Genomic DNA, 20,533 nt, shown 5'->3' with positions numbered 1-20,533 from the left:
AATTAGGGAAAGAAATTCAAGGCACATCCCAAGACACACAACACAAAAGGCCTATTTGGGCCTTTGCATGAATAATTTTAATCTCTGGCATAACCTATATGACCTCTATCAGGCGAGATGGGGGAGTGCAACCCTGCTAGTCTCCTTGGCAGCTCGACAGTTTTTGACGCCACTGCTCATTGTATTCGTCTGGAATGACTCAGGGAGGCAGGAGTTGGAGGTACTTAATTATAGTGGTTCTACCACTCCTTCATGCAGGGTCACTATGAGAAAGTGGTACTAGGAGATTGTTGCTTGGCTTCATGGCTTTTGGGCTATGGGAATCCACATGGGTCCATTCTGTGTCCTATGCTATTTAGCATCTATATGAAACCACTGAAAGTTGTCATCTGGGGATTTGGAGCACAATGCGATTGGTATGCAGATGACACACAGCTCTATCTCTCCATCCCATCTGAATCAGGAAAGGGTGTTGGACCAAGGTCTGAAGGTAGTGAATGGTTGGATGGAAGCTTATAAACTGAGGCTGAATTCTGGTAAGATGGATGTGATATAGGTGGGTGGTTCCTGTGTCTGGGAATTAGGTGTACAACCTGTCCTGAGAGAAGATGTACTCCCCCTGAAGGAAGAGCTTCATAGCCTGGCAGTAGCCCTGGATTCCAACTTTTCACTTGTCACTCAAGTGCCTTCTGTGGCTAGGAAAGCTGACGTATTTGCCAGCTGCAGCTTTCCCTAGATCTGGATAACTTCCACTCCCTTGTCCATTCTCTGGTGCCTTCCCACTTGGACTACAGTAAACAGCTGGGGGGGGCTGCCCTTGAAGACAATCCAATGGGAGCAGCAAGTTTAGAATGCAGCTATTAGGCTGGTAAGTGGGTAGCCTGATGGATGATGTGTCACCAGTTCTGAAAGTTCTGCACTGAGCTTCTGGGCCAAATTCAATATGTTATTCCTAGCATATAAATCCCTAAATGGCTGGGGACCAAAGTACCAATGTTAGAAACTGAGATATGAAAGCTAGGAGCTAAATGGCACCTTAAACTTAGATTCTGGCCACTGCAACAGAGTATCTAGGCACACTTTTTTTATAACAAGAATACAAAGCTGAAAATGAATGAGCTGCAGCTAAAATCTTATGTTCATTTTTCACATGGTCTAGTCCTCATCTGAAGACGGCAAAAAACCCCAAAACATACTTCTCCTGCCCGCCCCCCTAATATTCTTATGAGGGTCCCTTCCCCAGTCTTCAGAGAGTGGCTGGAAGCCAGGAGGCTGAAAAAGGTCCTCCTTTTCTTCCAGCAGCGGCAGTTTTAATTTGAAATCTTAGGCGCAGTACTGCACCCAGAGCACAGAAACTACTTGCATTAATGAAATTCCGTCGCAAAACGTGCCTAGAACAATGGGAGTTTTGAACACTGCAAAATACCTAAAATATTGGGGAAAGTACTAACCATCATCTTGGACCAAATGATCAGCATGCGAGGCTTTGTTGGTGGGTTACTCAGTTGGCAGTGACCCCTGAGAGGAACTTATTAGCAGCAGTTCCCCACTTGTAGAATGCCCTCCCTAGTGAGATGTGTCTGTTTCCTTCATTACTGACTTTCAGGAGAAAATTTAAAATATTCCTCTTTGCCCAAACTTTTGGCAGCTGAAACACACTGTCCTTGGCACCCATGAGATCACTGGTTAAGAATGTTTTTACGAATGTTTTTAAATTGTGTTTAGTAGTAGGGTTTTGTTTTTTGTAATGTTCTGCCATTGCTGCTTCTGCTGCCCTGGGCTTGCCCAGGAGGAAGGGCAGGATAAAAATCAAAGAAATAATAAAACAAGTAACATGGGAAAGGAAATTCTGAAAGCAAAGCTGTGGCCTGTTGACATAACTGTTCTGCAATGTTAGTTCCCCCTCCACCTTTGGGATTTGCTTCAAAGGTGTTAATTAGTGGCTGAAAGAGCAGTCCTCTGTGAAAACAGGATTTGAGTCAGGAGAAAGGAGCCTTGTAAATAACAGCCGAGCTATCATCTCTCATGCTACATAGAGGTGAGTTCAGAAACAGAAAGTATGAGAAAGTATTCAATTAGAGAAACTGGCAGCAACCTCCCACTCACCCACCCCAACCACATTATAGGCTGCATTGTATGGTACTGTTAGGCGGATGGAACATAATTGACATAGCATTCAACACACGGTGGTGATTTCAGCTACTTAAATTTGCTTCAGGAAATATATTTGATAATAACAGAGTTAGGCTTTTTAAATGCATATAAATATGATCTTGTAAAATTGTACTGTAATATAATGGATTCTTCTGAGAAGATTACAGTAAAATAAGCAGAGTATATAATTCACTGAAACAATGAAACAACAAAGCCAACAATGACGAGGGAATTACCAAAGACGAGGAGCAAAATTTATGAGATGCCCTCAATTTCCCCCTTTCTTAAGATTGTATGCATGTATGTATGTATGTATGTATGTATTTAAATCAGTATGACATAGTCACTTCTGGAATCCCTGACCTTCTAAACAAACTCTTAATTAAAACACCATGCAGAAAGAGGAAATGACAATTTTCTGCTATACAAGACTTGAGGACTATTAAAACAAACAGCAAGAGGTTTGGATCACTGCCAAGTCCCTGAAGCTGACAAATTTTCTAAGAGTCTCCCTTCTCTCTCTTAGCTGTAGCAGTTTTAAAGAAAAGTGGGGACATGCCAAGACTTCAAAATTTCTATAAGCAGCCTACACCACTTTTGCCCAGAAAAAAAGCTGTTCCTTTTAACCTTGCATAATTTACTGCAGGGCACAAAATGGGCCAGAAACAGCAAATGGGCAGTTTCATCAAGACTTCTAGCTTGAAGATTGTACCCTGCACCCTGCTTTTGAGTCAATTGAGACAGAAGTCCTAGAAGACCACAAAGCAAGAAGATGGCATTTATACTAGCTCATTTATTTTAGGAAAAAAGAAACAGGTTGTCCAACATTATATCTCACTGAAAGCAAGCATCACATCTCCCTATTTGAATCATTACTAAATGTAACCAGATACAATGTATTTAAGTTTGGAGGTGTTGCTGACTTAAGCTTACAACCAAGGCCAGCTCTACAGATGGGTAAGCTATGTAGGCTCCAATGCTGTAGACCAGTTGAATCCCTCTAAGTATATGCCCCATTCTTCCTAGCTGGAGAGGAGTTTAGAGCATTAACCCAGAGGCTGTAAAGAGGGGGAAATGAGGAATTCTAAAAACAACTATACTACTTTGAGTGGGAAGCTGCTTCATAGATCTGGAACACAAGATTTATCTCCTCCTTAGAAAATGATAAGCACACTGCATTGGTGATGACTGCCAAGCTCACTTACACAGTCTTTTCAGAAACCGTCTGTGCCACCAATTCATATATCTGGGCTCCATTCTCTGACATGGAGATGACAAAGAAGGCTTTGTTATCTGGGGGGAAATACAGAACAAGTTAAATCTGATGGCATCTTGTATTGTTTTGTTTTACCTAGAAATCAGGAGGCATGTAATGTAGCTAGGGCTGGGGAGGAGAACTCACACAAAGAACTGCATGAATACAGGATGGGATTTCATTTCTAGAGCTCAAAAATTGATGGCAGAGCAATGTTACTGCTCCCTATATTGACTTCTTGAATTCCCAAGAAGAAATATTGCTGGAGTGTCTGCTCTGTTCAAATCTGCAGGGTGGTTATACACTGAGTGCACACTGGTGTTTAATCCAGCTATGTTATTTCCAACAAAAACAATAAGACCAAAGTGTTGTCTGGCCATACTGTCCGAAACAATACATTTGAACAGAGACTGTTCCTCCTGGTATGAACAAAGCAGACACACTCTAAACCAACTGATGAACAACAATAAGCACATATAAGTTGCAGTCATGCACCGTAAATTAATGCAATTAACAAGCAAATCTAGGACCCAGGGGTGTCAAGTTTCTAGAAAGTATGGTAAACTGGGCAGAAAGTTGGGCTTGCACCTGGAAGAATGAGCTTCAAGTCTGATATTTACCATGGATTCATTAGGTGGCCTTGGAAAATAATAAACAGGAAATACCAGTGACCTACTCACATCATTACTGTGAGGACAGAAAACTAAAGGAGTACTTTGGGAAGTAAATGTCAGAGCTACCTAAATGATACAGCACAGTAGATGTAGCTAACAGCAAAGCTGTTCCAAGCTTAGGCAGGCATACTTGCCAAAGTTTCAAAAACAGAATGAGATAACATTAGGCTCATCCCAACAGACACAACCTTGCTTCAAGACACTGATTGTGGGGAACATGGGGAGGGGGGAAACATTCTCATACAATTTCCCTGTGCCATTCAGGCTTGATCCAGTTACAAGGATGCATAAGCAGACTGTAATCAGATCTGCAGCTCTAGTTCAGTGTAGACTCATTTTTTCCACCTGAGCAATGGCTCTGTTAGACAAAACGATCTTCCTGAAACCATCTTTCTTCTACCACCATCTGGCCCTTGGAGCTGCACTAACCTGTGGCCACCTGGCGAACCAGCACCGTATTCAGTTTGATGACAGGGCTGAATATATGCTTGCACTCTGCAGCAGAAGCCAGGATCTTGCTGTGACATCTCAGCACCAGTCTATCATCTTGCTTCTGTAAAAGCACCAGAATATCCTCCAACAGCAGCGTGTAGAGATCTGCAGTGGGTTATAAGGGCAGTCAGGAATGGGTTACTGATCACTCTCTGTGGCACATAGATGGCAAACTCACGCAAAGACAATAATCAGCAGTGTGCTCTCTCAGCAAGGCATGCAAATAATTCACCTTGGAACTACAGAGGGGATTGAATCATCTTGCATATCACTGCTGTGTCCTTGCATAATCTTAATGATCCTCCAACCCATTCCAAAATGCCCAGAAATAGCTTAATCAGCTTCAAGAAACCTACATACATTATTGTTAGTAGCTAACTTGTGCAGGTGCACCTCCTAATTTCCCCCTTCTACTTAAAAATCTCACAAAAAGCCTGTCAACATGATATACATGATTACCAATTGTCTTGTCCCGATTCACCTTCCACGTCAGAGGCCCTTCATGGATCATCTTCTTCTTGGTTAAATCCAAATTCTGTCAACATAATACAGAGCAAAAAAGCACCATTCACAGGAGGTTCACCAATACTGACTGGAGGACTCCATAGTGGAAATCCTTCAGACTATGACAGTTGAACATTAATAGTGTGAAAACGAAAAGCAGTACCTAATTAAAAGGCTGGAGGGGCCAATTTCACCTTAAGTATAGCCCCAAGCAACTCAAAACCCAGGGCACCTCAAAGACTATTCAGATAAATTGTAACAAGAGCCTTCATGAGCTAGAGTTCACTTTGCCAGATGCAGGACTTCTTGAATATTTTGATATCAGATAGTTAACATTTAGAATTCCTATGCCTACCTATCAAATTCTAGTATAACGACTGGAGTGGAAAGATTTCCTTAGTCTGTACAAAGGCTCCATTCACCAAAATGACAAACCATGACTTTCAGTTACAGAAGCAGTTGCAACCACTGGGCTTCCACATTTCCTCCTTCCACTACATTACATGAAGGGAGCTTTTGCTTCTAGCTTATGGAAAACCATAATTTGTTCTTTTGGCCACATGCAGCAAACTATGGTTTGTCATAAACTAGAAGTATTGTATAAGTTTCTAATCTTCTCCCTTTATGCCCGAAGAGGGGAGGGTAGGACATGAACCCAAGGCTCTACTCTAGTCATTTTCATAACAAACAAAGGACAGTCAGTAGAACCATCTATTTCGGGGCCCTATCATCTTTCCTCATATCACAAATCTGCAAATTAAACTGCTGATTCACCAAACATCCATAGCCCACCTTTGGTCCTATCAATATGACAGACTATAAATCAAAAGCATGAAAATGAACCAACAGGGGTTACAAATATATGGGTACTTGCAAGGTCATGTATGTTCTCAATGTCTGTCACGCACCTGAAAGTTTCCAATACTGAGACGTTATGCATGTAAAATAGAATTTTTATGAGCCCTTCCTTTCTGACCTTTCAAGCACTGCCATCACAAACTTAACATTTCATGATCACCTTGAATTCTTTATATCACAGTTTACAGTTTGTAGTACTTTTCTGGTAGAATTTTAAACTTCGTGGTATTACAAAGCTACTGAATGATAGACTCTGAATTTCATGACATGCATGAACCTTAGTAATTCTGAGATTCTTAGAAATGCACAATTAAAGAAACATATTCCAGGAGAGTACTTCTAGGAATTTTTATAACATGCCTGCACATGAATATCCCATAGTGCAAGTCAGCTGACTGGCTTAAAAGTTATTTAATTCATTAAAGTGTTTTTATGGGTTAGAAAAAGGCACTTGATCAAATGAAACTTCATGCCTTTATTTTTGTCAATACAATGCATAGCAAAACCCAACAGATCTCTGTGTTTTAACTGGTGGGCCTTGTAGCATTGACAATATTAAATCAATAAATCAGGTAATAAATGTCAAAAACCAACTATTGTCAGCTAACACGAAAACTCTATGCTCATTTGGAAAGAACGGTGGGTTAGAAATTTAATAATAAATAAATAACATAATGAAATAAAATATGGAAGTCTAATAGAGCTTACAAAATGAGGAGCAGCAAGAAGCTGAAAGTCTAAAGATTTTAAGGAGAAAAACAATAGTAAGTAATAACTCCAGGGAATATGCAGCTTCATGCAAGATGCGAGCACCACCACCAGTACATTCCATAGGTTACAAATATTCTATGTGGTGACACTGGAGGTGGAGCTGGTGGCAAAAGGATCTAAGAATATATTAAAAGCTGATGGAATTGACAGGGCTCGTCTCACAATGTTTCCACTCACCCTGAATTCATCCAGCATAGGGCCCTCCAACTGCTTCAAGTAGGACAAATCAAGACGGCGCTGGTAGTCTTCCAAATGCTATACATGAAAGAGAAAATTAAGCCAATTACATTGGCGTGACTAAATGGCTGCATTCAGGCAACAGCACTTGATCTCAATTTGGGATCCCTTTAGGAGGACAGTTGCACATATGTTATCTCCATCCTCTTGCTATGGATGTTACACACCACAGCGGCACCTCTCACTCTTATCTTCTCCAGACCCAGACCCATGGACCTCCTCCTTCCTCTCACCTGCTTATTTTCTGCTTCTTTGACAGCTTGGTTCACATAATTGAGGATCTGCCGACAGTGATCTGCTGCTTTCTTCACTTTCTCTTTCTCCCCAGGTTGTTCTAGAAATGAAACAGTGATCAAGACAGTTGTCTCCAGAGAATAGCCCACAAATGTACTTGTAGAAGTTGTCACATTCTACTTGACTCAATTAGCAATACAAAAAAGAGAGCATTATGCCGAGTGTGTATATAATATTCTCTGGTTACTATGTCTCCTTCTCATGTTACAACTTAAAAGATCTAGAAGTGTGACAAAAAGTCACTGCTGTGTTTCCTAACATATCATTAGCACACGTCATGTACATTGTTGGCGTCAAATGAGAGCTGTATACTGTATAGCTCACTCTCAAGAATCTCAACCCTGCTATTAGGACAAGCTGTGAACAACACACATCATCTGTTGTTGGCATGAGAAAAGGATTGCGTCTCTGGGGGTGAAGTCAAATGTTAAGTTCTGAAGCCTCTCTCATGAATGAGTATAGCTGCAAGGTAGCAGAGGTTTAGGATCAATTTTCCTTTTCCTAAGATGGGCTACCTTTACAGGTTGATGAGCCCCCATAAAAGTATTACATAGTATTACACAGATGCACTTTTAACCAAAATTTAGCAAGGTTCTGTTGCATGCATGCTACAGCAATTACGAATATAGAAAGGCAGCAACAGCAATGACAAAACAAAGCACTCAGGGTTCTTCCATCCAGAGTAAACTCAAGGGGATGCTTTACAATTATTTCAGCAGAATTTAATAATTTTTGCATTACATTTTTGTTGACCAAGGGAAAGTAGTTTACCTCACCAATTCAGAGAAAGACATTTGGCACTTGAAAGAGGAAACGTGGCAATACATTAGGGGCAGGGACTGACGGTACTCAATAGAGTGAGTCATGGATGTCAGATTCCTTTTGAAACCCAAATTGTTCTTTTGCAACTGCTGAAGTCCCAACCACTCACTAATTGAAAGAGCTATATGGTACCTGTGTACTTTGCAATGTTATCCAGCAGAAGGGGATATTTGGTCAGCCTCTGCATCTCAGTGGGAATTATATCTTTCAGCTGCAGTCGGCGACAGAGTGGATTGCTCTCAGCATCCTAAATTTAAACAGCATAATAACAGCATTTGTCATTTTTATTAAGGCCATAATTACCTGAATGTGTACTGTCTATTCATCATATAAATGTCTTGCTGGCTCACATTTTTGGCAATTAAATACAAGTCAAGGAACGCTAAGATTAATCAGACAGACAACACAGCCCTGTTGTACTGGGCAATTATATAGAGGAAAGGCTCATCACAAAAACTGGCGGTGGCTTCCTTCCCTCATTACTTCATATGGACCTGATATCATCAGCAATCAATCTCAGTCACCTACTTAAAGAGGAGCCGTCTTAGTCTTTAGTGCCATGGAGAAAATGCACTACACATTTTTCAGAATTCCCACTGCTTCCAAATTGCCAGACATTCCAACCAATGTGAAAAGGCTTTTCCTCAGTAATGGATGGCATAAACCCCACCACATCTCCCCTCATTGCTCAACAAGGAGTGCTGCGCTTACTCTAGTTTAAGATAACTAACATTTCACACTTCTAAGAGCTTCTTGTGAAGTCCTACTTTGGGAACTGAGAACTTAAGTGCCTGCAGACTAGATGTGTTGGACAGTCTTCAAGTCCATCTAAAGGGGTCCTGCCATCTCATGCACTTGACGTGGAGCAGTGCAAGCTGGGTAATAATAATTTATTATTTATACCCCGCCCATCTGGCTGGGTCCCCCCAGCCACTCTGGGTGGCTTCCAACAAAACACTAAAATACAATAACCTATTAAACATTAAAAGCTTCCCTAAACACATCCTCTGACTTGCTGAGCTCACCAAAGGAATGTCTTGAATATCTTCTAGTTCACTGTACTATATAGACCAACTCCCATTTGGTCTGAAATCGGAGATTGACATATTCCACACAGCATTTAGGATTAAGATTCTTCTACCAAAGATGGTAGTAAAAAAACAACAACAATCCACATTGGTTTTTCCTAATCTACAATGCGTACCGGTCCTCTAGCAGGTATAAGCTAGATTTATACAAATCAAAATTACCTGGACAAAAGTCTGGAAGCGAGAGTCCTTTTTCTGCCGTGACTTGATCACCTCCAGAGCAAAGGGCTGGTTGCTACAGAAAGTGCCAGTGGCTTGTTTCATTTTCTCCTCCCCTGCTCCACTGAACTGAGACAAGAAACCAAGGGAACCAAATGTAGCAAAGCACAAAGCAAGAAAGGTCATATAATGACATAAAGACTGGCATGCCCTGTTATTCTGTTAACAAAGGAGATGTTGTCAAAAATGTATCCAAAATAGGGCTCAGTAGTACCTCAGAAGTACAGCCTCCTATGGCCCCTATTCCCAGTTCTCACCATTGGCCCGTCTTTTCAAATAGAAAATTGGAAGAAGGAATTCATGTTATGGTTTAAGTTTTGGATTCCTGTGAAGAATGGCCCATGTAAAACTCAATAAATAGTGATATAGAAAGTAAATTAATGCCAAGTAGATATGGGTGCCACTTATTTTTGGGTGGTTATCATGGTGGGGTTAGGGTAACTAGAGCTTGCTGAATGCCATTACTAGTACATGTCTACCTAGGATTTCTATGATAAAAGTCTTGTTTCAGGAATGTAGTCTGACAATAGTTTTAATAAGCCATATAAGATCTTGATTCTTCTTGGAATAAAAGGGGGGTTAATCCACAAAACTGATGAAGTAATTTATAACTTGAACATTTCTACAGTGGTTCATTTCCAGTATCACATCCAAGTTTTATGCTATCTGAACTTCACAGACAACTTTTAGAGAGATAAACAAGTCCTCCCCCGTTTTGTAGGTCACCTTTAAGCTAAATGACTCATTCATTTATTGTTAATTGAATAAAAGAAGTGCTCAGATAGATGGATACACTGTAAGAGAAATGAAACACGTACACTATACTGAACTCCCTTCATCTTGCACAACTTGACTCCCCCAGGTCAATGCTATTCTTTTAGAAATGAAGAATTCCTGATAATGGGTTCTCAGACTAGACAAATTGCCAATGTTGACCTGTGGCTCTATTTGCTACTTCAATCTTTGGTTTCTCAAAACATTTCAGTTTTCAGAAGGAAAGGGGGGGAGGGGGGAAGCAAACAGAATTCAGTTTACCCAAGTTAACAAGTCCTCTCCAATTTGATCAATAACTGACGTTTCGTTCCTTTTCCTCACTGCTTTCATCTGCTCATTCAATCCAGCTAAATAACCAAGAAAAATAAGAAAGAGGAAATTACCAACCAATTTCAAACTATTCATGCAATTGCTCCTGATGTGCTTGAGAGCAATAAAGATCTTCCATGTTTAGGCAAACATTGGCCAATCAGTTCAGAGTTAACCCTCACTGTGCTGCCCCTTCAATGTGAGGTGAGTCAAAAGTCCTTGCTTGTGTCAGAAAGCCAAATGCACACCAGAAACTTATGGAGTTTCGTATCAAGAAAGAAAGGATACAGATATTATAGATCATTGGAAACCCAAGAACAGTATTTTGTAAATATTGCATATCCAATTACTGTTCTGTAAGGTCTCCCTGTTGGGTAAGTTGCACACAGTCGTCTGTTACCTCAGGGTTGCTCTTACTTCAACACAGCCACATTAGGAGCCTGTGCATATTGCCACTACTGTTTTAAAGCAGGGTTGAAAGCAGTTAGATGCCCTCACTCACCATGGAGCTGGAGGATATCTTCCACATTTGAAAATATTTTCCGCAAGTCAGAGTGAGGCAAGATCCCTTCACGGGACACACGCTGATAGAAGACCTGATCAAGAACCTTCAGTGTTCGGACATGAGCACGCTCAGTGTAAAATAACTCTAGAAATAAAAGAGACAAGAGAGGTGAAATGGCCTTTGAATGGAAAAACCGAAAAGGATGGGAAGAAATTAAACTGTTTAAAATCTGGAGCTGGAGAATCAGATTTAGGCAATTTCAGGGAACAGATCATCTTGCATAGTCAGCAGCTTAAATCTGTGGGGAAACTCTGCTTGTTTTTGAGGGCTCCCTAGAGGTAAAACTGACTATGCAAAAAAGAAGATGTGTTAATGATTGCATTTGGTCCCAAGTAGTGTATTAGCTCCTTCTGGACAAAAAGACTATAGATTTGCATGCACTGAGATTAAGAAATATTCCAGAAAGCTCTGGATTTATGTTCAGATCGTGCCTTTCAAAAATATTAGACTGCCTTTTGTAGAAGTCTGAAAAGCCTTCAGGCTTCCCTTTGAGCTGTTCCACCACCTTTCAATCTATCTCGGCTAGATCCTGACCTTAGAAGCTGAACCAGGATAGCCTCCACCCGACCTTCAACATCTGTGTACCTGGATTTCTAAAGCTGAAGTTTGTGAAAAAGATCAATTCCTACTCAGAGCAATCTGATGAAGACAGAGGTGGTACTGGCATGTGGGGGGTTGGACAATCTAAAGTAAATCTGATCAATGCAAAACAAAAACTTACCATTAATCACTTCCTGCCGTTTAATCTCAGAGGGTTTCAAGCCAAGCAGCACCTCACGGCTCACAAGCTGCTGCCAGTTGGGAGGGTCTGTCTCCATGTCAAAATCAAAGAGCTCATCTTCACTCTGATTATCCACAGCACCCACACTGTCCATCCTGTGAGAAGGGAAGTTCCAGTGAAATATTTTAATTTTAGAAACTGACTTTGTGGGATGGGAAGAATAAGAAATGTAAGCTAATAATAAAACACCCCAGAGACTTGATCAAAAAGCCTGCCTTGTGGTTAGAGAAATGGAATGTGTAGATGCCCTCTGCAGATAAAAGCTGTAGCCAGAAACTAAGTGATTTAACTAAAGTAACATTGTAGATCAATGCAAAGGGGTGGAAATCTCTCCTAAAAACATTCCGGTACTGTATTAAAATCTGCATTTTTTATTGACACCTTATCCTTATACCAAGCAGTCCTGCATTGTGCCTAGGTATCCAAACAGAACTTTATATTAATGTATTTGAATCTGAAAAATAATAATAATAAATATATAAAATAAAATAAAATAAAATTATATCCCACCCATCTGGCTGGGTTTCTCCAGCCACTCTGGGCAGCTCCCAAAATAATATTAAAAACACCTCTAAACACCTGAAGCCCTCCCTAACCTGAAGGCAGCACAAGCAGATATTTATTCTAGCGATCTCTGCCCAATTCAGGTGTCACTGACAAAATCTGCTTTCACATTTGTACTCACTTGCGGAAAGATTTTGGTGTTCCTGATTCTGCTAACCTAGAAGGGAAATAATTATTTATCAAACACTGATTGATGGAGCAAGGCAGCCAGTCACAAATCTTATAGCATGGTTTAAAACAAAAGTTCTAGGTTGTGCATAAAGGTTCCATACCATCTAGGAGTGTGCTATGCTACATGTAGAGAGAACAGGTTAGAAATTTAGAACACCATTGCCTTTCTAGGTTTCTACGTAGATTGGTGCCCCACTTTCCTCTCACCCACACCCAGAACAAAGGCTGGGCAATGATGACTTATCCTCAAAGCTAAGACTTGCCTGTCAAACTCTCCTTCCTCTTCCTGCAAATGGTCAAGTGGTGGAGATGGGAAATCAAAGACGGTATTAGGTGTACGAGGTGTACCATCCAGAGAGTCACTAGACGATGGAGTTTCTCCAACTTGCTTCGACCCTAAAAAAATAAAAGAAGGGTTTTCGCTCTCAAACTTTAATCAATCACATCCATTTCAAAAATTACTTTGTGTCTCCACCTCATTTCTCTGCACCGCCATCACCAAGCAAGAAGTAACTGAGTCTTCAGCATTTAGGGACCTACAGCCACCCCAAAAGGACTGCAGCTTACATGTTGGTGAAATTCTGGTGGCAGTTTAACATTCATTTTCTTGAATCTGGGAAGAGCGCATAAAGCACATAGTTTTTAATCTTATTTTCTTTTCACCTGTTTCGCTATCCTTGCTCCCTTCCTGGGAAGGAAAAGTTCCAGCAGCTTGTGGAGACATGAGGTTAGCAGGTGGGTAGGCTGCATCTGTGCCATCGCTGGACCCACTCTGGCGCATCTTGACTGAGTCTTGTGGCTCTGGACTGACGGAGGAAGGTGTGGATAAGTGCTTTGGATGGCGCTGCTTTTGCATCTCCATGGCTCTGCCTACTGGATAGACAAGAGGCAATCAGCTGCAGAGAGATTGTGTTTTCACTCAAATCATCCACCCCACACTAGCAATGCTCAGCTTTGGGACAATCCAGTCAGGATGCTGGAAAATTAATATATTTCTTCATCTAACATACTTGCATAGCTGTCATGGCGGCTTGGCCTCCTTGGGGGTCCCAGGATATTGGGGAAGACTCTCCTCTTCTTTTCATCCCCTTCCTTCTCTTTCTTTATACTCTGCTGTTGTTGAAAGGAAGTCAAAGAGAGCATTCATTGAGGCAGCCTTCCCACATGAACCCAGTTTTTTAAAAAAATCATTAGATGTTCGGAACCATGGACACAGCTGAATTGTCTTGCAACATCCTTGTTAGTTCAGAATTATTTTCCACTGTGCAACTGATTTCCAGTGAGGCAAAATGCCTTTGCAGGCTAAAGAGGATTTCTGTGTTCTCAATTAGATCCTATATTGCCAATCAAGAAGTGCAAGTAGCTTCTATCTCTAGGAGATAGCTGAAGTATTTAGTAACAGTTAAGACCAAGGTTCTATTAAGGTCAACTACTGTTTTTCATTAGTCTGTCTGCCCGCCAAACTTAGTTGGATAGAAATTCTAACCAAAGATGTGCCACTATTACCTTTATTTTTGGCAGGAACCCAATCCGTCGCTTCTGATCTAGCCCCCGGGGCTCTTTGACTCTCACACCAAGATGTTTCATGTAGGTGAGAACCACATATTGTATGCTTGAACTGTAGGTAAGGTCAAACACAAATATAAAATATATTTAAGCCACATAAAAAGTAGTATCAGGTTGCTAGAATTAAGCAATGGGGAAATGAGAAAGTAGCAAATTGTTTTCTCTTTACTTAACGACTTGCCTGGCATTGGAGAATCAGTTTGTACTGCTTCTGCACAACACATTGATACCCTTATTAATGGCCAGCATATCTATTCTGCTTGTAAAGAAATAACAAGCCTGATGACTACTACCGTATTGCCCCAAATATAAGCCACACTTTTTTCCAATTTAAAGCTCTGAAAAGTTAAGGTGTGGCTTATATTCGTGACTTTTTACCATATGCTGCTGAAAGCTGCTTGGCGGTGGGGGGGGGGGGAGCAGCACGCCTGCCTCCCAGCAGGTTGGTGGCGAGTGCTCTCTAACTACTTGGCGGTTGAAGAAAAAGAAGAAGAAGAAGAAGAAGAAGAAGTAGTTTGGATTTTATATCCCGCCTTTCACTCCCCTTCAGGAATCTCAAAGCGGCTAAAATTCTCCTTTCCCTTCCTTCCCCACAACAAACACTCTGTGAGGTGAGTGGGGCTGAGAGACTTCAGAGAAGTGTGACTAGCCCAAGGTCACCCAGCAGCTGCATGTGGAGGAGCAGGGAAGTGAACCCGGTTCACCACATTACGAGACTACCGCTCTTAACCACTACACCACACTGGTTGAGGGGAGTGTCGTGCCCACCTCCCAGCTGGTTGGCGGTGGGGGGGGGAAGCATGCACAGGCCAACCAGCTAGGCAGCGTGCACACCACCAAATAGCTGGGAGACGGGCACACCACTCTCCCCCATCACCAAGCACCATGGAGTGTGCGCACCGCCAACCAGCTAGGAGGCAGGCACACCGTTCCACCCACACACACTGCCAAGCAGCTAGGGAGTGCATGCAGCCTGCCAGTTGGTTGGCGGTGCGCACGCTCCCTAGCTGGTTGGCCTGTGCATGCTCCCCCCCCCACCACCAAGCAGCTAGGGAGTGTGCGCATCGCCAACCAGCTGAGAGGCAGGCACCCAGCTCCTCAAGCTGGTGCCAGCTTGAGGAGCGGGGCGCCAAGTGTCAGCACCGGCTTGGTGGCCGCACCCACAAATAAGCCTTGACTTTTAAGGGTTCAGTTCATATGCAGGTGTGGATTACCGTATTTTTCGCTCTATAACACGCACCTGACCATAACACGCACATAGTTTTTAGAGGAGGAAAACAAGAAAAAAATATTCTAAACGAAACAGTGGATATATGATTTTTGTGGTTCATGCTGTGGCCACAGACATGTGATCTGACGGTGAGTTTGGGGTAGCCCAATGCAAAAATCCTGAGGATCCATGTGGATCCATGCTTTGTAACCACGTTTTTGCACTATTGCGGCCCCATGAAACAGTGGGTGCGTGTGTTTTTTGGTGCAGGCTGTAGCCATGGATATGCTATGTGATCTGATGGTGAATTTGGGGTGACCTAGTGCAAAAATCCTGAGGATCCATGTGGATCCGTGCTTTGTAACCACGTTTTAAGTGGGGAGGGAAGGAAAAGAACTCAAGGGACAAGGAGCACGCGTGGGGGGTATGGAGAAGGATGCTGCTGATAATGCAGGAGAGGCTCCTCTCCGGCTTTGCTCCTTTAGAACAAGCAGGCTCTGCGTCTCTCCCTCCTCCCCGGCAAGGAAACCATGATAGTAACCACTCTGAGACAAATCAAGAAAAATTGCAACCAACACTCTCCCCCAACAAGCGCAGTGAGGTCAAAACACACACACACACGCAGAGAGGGAACTGGCCCTAAAGTCGCAGGGCGCTGGGGGAGTGAACGGGAAGCAAGAGAAGGAGAAGGAGTCCTCACACACAGAGAGACACACAGAGTGTCAATTCTAAAGTCGGAGGGACAGCGCAGGGAGAGTGAACGGGAAGCAGGAGGAGGAGAAGGAGCCCTCTCTCTCTCTCTCTCTCTCTCTCTCTCACACACACACACACACAGAGTGTCAATTCTAAAGTTGGAGGGAGAGCGCAGGGGCGCAGGGAGAGCGAAGGGGAAGCAGGAGGAGGAGAACGATAGCTCAAGCACACACACACACAGCCCCTACAGTGGCTAATCCAAAATCGGACAGCAAAAAACTGCAGGCAGGGACAGAGAGTACGGGGTTGTTTTAAAGCAGCCAACCCCGCTCTGCTTCTCTCCCTCCTCCCGGCTAGGCTGGCTGAAAAGCTTCGCTGCTACTTAGCAGATCAGTGGGGAGGAGAGAGGAACATAGAGGACGGGGTTTTTTTAAAGCAGCCAAGCCCGCTCTGCTTCTCTCCCTCCTCCCCAGCTCGGCTCGCTGACAGGAGCCGCTTACACCTGCTTTGCTGTTTCAAAGCAAGCCACGGACTGCTCACAACTGCAGCAGATTCCCCCGCCATCTGTAGGCATTCGCTCCATAACACGCACAGACATTTCCCCTTACTTTCTAGGAGGAAAAATCTGCGTGTTATGGAGCGAAATTTACGGTATATTCGGGCCAATACAGAATTAAAAGCTGGAAATTTAAAGAACACAGGAAGCTGCCATACACTGAGTAAGACCATTGGTCCAGCTAAATCAGTATTGCCCACACTGACTGGCGGCAGCTCACTGGAGTTGCAGAGAGGGGACATTCCAAGCCCTACATGAAAATGCTGGGAACTGAACCTAGGACCTTTTGCATGCAAAGCATGTACTCTACTGCTGAGCTATGGAGAAGTTTGAATAATCATGTAGAAAGTGAACTAGAAGTTATTGAAAGCAAAATATACCTGATTTGCAAATTTACTGAATGCTGCCAGAAAGTAAAAAGAAACAAAGTAGTGGGGAGCTTTTCATGCTACAGAAAGATAGGAGTCATAGCACTTACAGTATTGAGTTTACTGTGTACTGCTTAGAACTTAGAAGTTAAATATGCCCACACAGCCAGCAGAGGGCTCTCTCCACCTGGTCACGACACAGACAACACTGAGCAGAATTGGGACAAAGGCACTACTAAAAACAACAGCTACGAAACTATTTGCTTACCTCTTCTCTTCTTCAATGGGTTGAGACGTCATCCTGCAAAGGAAAGTGACAGAAGAAGCCAATTAGCAGTTGCATCATAATCCTGTTCTCTCTAATTCTGCCTGACAAGTTCTGAATGACCTATCAGACCAAACTTTTACAGAATGGAATTCTTTTTGAGGTTCTGTAGGTCCTTTGAAAAATTGAGTCCTGGTTAGGACTAGAGAGGACGCAGGTGGCGCTGTGGGTTAAAGCCTCAGCGCCTAGGACTTGCCGATCGAAAGGTCGGCGGTTCGAATCCCTGCGGCGGGGTGCGCTCCCGCTGCTCGGTCCCAGCGCCTGCCAACCTAGCAGTTCGAAAGCACCTCCGGGTGCAAGTAGATAAATAGGGACCGCTTACCAGCGGGAAGGTAAACGGCGTTTCCGTGTGCGGCTCTGGCTCGCCAGAGCAGCGATGTCACGCTGGCCACGTGACCCGGAAGTGTCTCCGGACAGCGCTGGCCCCTGGCCTCTTGAGTGAGATGGGCGCACAACCCCAGAGTCTGTCAAGACTGGCCCGTACGGGCAGGGGTACCTTTACCTTTACCTTTACCTTTAGGACTAGAGATGAGCCTTATTACAACGAAATGCAGCTGTGACAGACATCATCATCAAATTCCCTTCTCTGCTTATGGGAGCCAGAGATACCACATCCAACACACGCACACTTACAGCACTTCTTCAATTTTGGTAATGATCTGCTCTGCACATGCTCTCTCCTTCTCCAATGTGCTCCGGTCACGAAAACGTTCTGCATCCAGCTTGGCTAGCTCTCCTTCTGCCATGGTCAGCCCCATGCTGCGTTTCTGTCTGAATACAAAGGGGAACAGCAGCCTGAATGAAATTACTGGGAAGCAGAACTGAAGAAATGTACACCCATCACTCAGGGCAGCTAACATGTGCCCTCGGGGCATCGTAGCCAGTCATGCCACTATCAAGCTTGTACCCTTGAGCAATCTGCTTCCAACAGACTGTACTTCACACTGCAGAAGGTGAAGCTAACAAGTACTTCAAAGTTGTAAGCTTGCAGTGCAGCAACATTAACACAAACCACTGATTTTTACACACAGTGACCAGCAAGTACTGGTGTAAACAATCTATGCTGAGCACAGGAACTGCTGGGTCACTGTGAAGTCAGTTGCTATGCCTGTGTCAGCCAGTTGGTTTCCCTATCAGGCATGCACACAATATTAATACCAGGCTAGAAGACTTGCTCATGAAACAGCAACAATAACTGCCTATCTTTCTTTAATGTCACGGAAATGAGTTTCTTGGACTCTGGAAGTATCCCACACAGAGAATTTATCTCGGCAAAAAGAAGTTCTGAATTTTGAAGAGGACTATTTTAAAAATAATAATAATAATTTTACAGTGATCCATTTCACTGAAAAGCAGAGATTTTCTCTTCCCAGGAAGGACTGACTCTATGGAGATCAGCTGCTTGGCAGGGCAGCTGAGAAGAGCTAAACAGGAAAGGCTGAGGCCGCAACCCTTCCTCCTGCTACTTCTGCTGCTGTGAAAGGGCAGAAGCCAAACCCTCTCCAAAAGGCTTCAATGCTTTGGCCTATGCTCTAGTCATCCCATACTGGGACCATGCCAGAAGGTCAGAAAGAAGATGCAAAATTACTCTTTGAAGCCAGCAGAAAGCCACACACAATCAATATATACCTAAAATCTTCAAGGTGCCTCTGAACTTCAGGAAAAACCTTATCTTGCATAGTTTGAATATAGTGGCGGTGCAATTCTTCAGGAATCAAGTCTAGCCTTCTCTTTTCTGCAGGTAAAAGGAAGAAATGTCAATCTGTTTCACTCAGAATGAAAGACTTCTCTGTGATTTTTTTTTTCTTGGGTTCTGCAGCATGGATTATCTTCCTGCCCAGTTACCAAAGGATTTAGCAGCCCACAGCAGGTCTGCATTACATAAACACCAATGCAATTTCTTTCTGTCTACCAAATTCAGCTCTGTGATATCACAGGGTGTCTTGTGAGGACACAAAACCCCTTCAGTATAGGTGCTTATCAGAAAGCATTCTCAATGCAAGATTTAAAATAATCTTACCTAGATCTGCAGAAATTTCTTCTGGGACTGGGACTTTCAGATTCTGCAACAATAAAAAGGTACAAGTAAAATCAATCAATCAGTCTAGGCACCTTCACATCCTCAGAGATGTCCTCCGACTGCACATCATCTCAGGGTGTGTACATGCATGCATGCATGCACACACACACACACGCACGCACGCACACATACACACACACAAAGCATGAGGCATACAACCTTTTACTGTGTTGGGTCCCTTGATCAAGACTGTTATGAACTGGTTCATGTGTCACATTAGTTTTAAATTCACATTAAACTATGGTTTAATGTGAATAAGCTGTTATTGTGATGTGCCTTCCCTTCTACTGCTGCTGGGCTGCAGACCAAACAAACCAAGGTCTGCATTTTCCAAATAAACAACAAGCCAGATTCCGACACATTTCATCTGTGGCATGGCAGCTGCAGGAGAAGAGGGGGAGCACCGTGGAAACTTGTTTACAGTAAACCATAGTGTGTTTTAAACTTTGGTATAATGTGAAATGTAAGCTGAGCAAAGATCCACATCTAAAAATTAATTAGTTGGTCTAAGAACTACATCTAAAAATTAATCTGCCTTGGAAATGTAAGGGACTCTGCCTATTCTGCCTCAATGTGAACATTTGGTTACAGAGCAATTATGATGATTTAAAGTTAAAACTTGCTCCCTGAGACCATCAAATCAAAGATCAGTAAAGCAAAATTAGTTGCAATTAGTAATACATACAGGAAGAATGGTATGCATGCTTTGGAACTTACTGCAGCTCGATCCAAGAAGAACTGGTTAAACTCACTAAAGACACGCCGAGTCTCTTTGGAGTTTGTTTGTTTGTACAGGTCCGCAAAAAGATAGCAAAGCTATGAGGAAAGAAAATGATTTTTTAAAAGGATAGTCTAAAGGAGTTACAATTTCCTTCGAGAAACACAAGACCAACACCAGCAGCCGAGTTGCTTTGAGCATTAACTTCATTTCTGAACTAAATTTAAAATCTGAAAATAAATAAGGGTTTTTCTTCCTGAACCCAAAAGGCTATGACTGCATGGAAATAGGTTAAATAGAAAATCAAAATCCATTAGATTCAAACAACATCTAGAATGGCATCTTACCAATGAAGCAGGGTCAAACTGGGACACGACATGATGCAGGAAGACAGACAGGTGAGCAGGGCGAGATTTCAACAGCTCTATATTCTGGAAACAGCTGCACTGCCCATTGATCTGTACATACAGATGAGACAATATCAG

General features: G+C 42.8%; 1 protein-coding gene across 7 annotated transcripts in view; it reads right to left on the bottom strand.

Moving 5' to 3' along the window:
* Positions 1-20,533, bottom strand: part of ARHGEF12 (Rho guanine nucleotide exchange factor 12) — an 85,532-nt gene that overhangs the window by 12,331 nt on the left and 52,668 nt on the right. For 5 of the 7 annotated variants that reach the window (XM_083713923.1, XM_083713925.1, XM_083713929.1 and 2 more), the window contains 21 exons: positions 20,396-20,506; positions 20,048-20,146; positions 19,271-19,313; positions 18,880-18,985; positions 17,884-18,021; positions 17,194-17,226; positions 14,039-14,150; positions 13,543-13,645; positions 13,196-13,405; positions 12,796-12,928; positions 12,483-12,518; positions 11,738-11,892; positions 10,954-11,100; positions 10,404-10,489; positions 9,312-9,437; positions 8,194-8,308; positions 7,179-7,279; positions 6,886-6,963; positions 5,035-5,110; positions 4,513-4,680; positions 3,360-3,447 (listed from right to left, as the gene is read on the bottom strand). In XM_083713923.1, coding sequence (XP_083570049.1) covers positions 3,360-3,447; positions 4,513-4,680; positions 5,035-5,110; positions 6,886-6,963; positions 7,179-7,279; positions 8,194-8,308; positions 9,312-9,437; positions 10,404-10,489; positions 10,954-11,100; positions 11,738-11,892; positions 12,483-12,518; positions 12,796-12,928; positions 13,196-13,405; positions 13,543-13,645; positions 14,039-14,150; positions 17,194-17,226; positions 17,884-18,021; positions 18,880-18,985; positions 19,271-19,313; positions 20,048-20,146; positions 20,396-20,506 — 2,264 coding nt within the window. The remainder of the gene's footprint in view (positions 1-3,359; positions 3,448-4,512; positions 4,681-5,034; positions 5,111-6,885; positions 6,964-7,178; positions 7,280-8,193; positions 8,309-9,311; positions 9,438-10,403; positions 10,490-10,953; positions 11,101-11,737; positions 11,893-12,482; positions 12,519-12,795; positions 12,929-13,195; positions 13,406-13,542; positions 13,646-14,038; positions 14,151-17,193; positions 17,227-17,883; positions 18,022-18,879; positions 18,986-19,270; positions 19,314-20,047; positions 20,147-20,395; positions 20,507-20,533) is intronic. The other 2 variants (XM_083713924.1, XM_083713926.1) reach the window with 1 other exon arrangement.

Source organism: Podarcis gaigeae (genome assembly GCF_964106915.1).
Source record: "Podarcis gaigeae genome assembly, chromosome: 15".
Classification (NCBI taxonomy): Eukaryota; Metazoa; Chordata; class Lepidosauria; order Squamata; family Lacertidae; genus Podarcis; species Podarcis gaigeae.
Note: the sequence above shows the minus strand (reverse complement) of the source record. Positions and strands in the feature narration are given on the sequence as shown.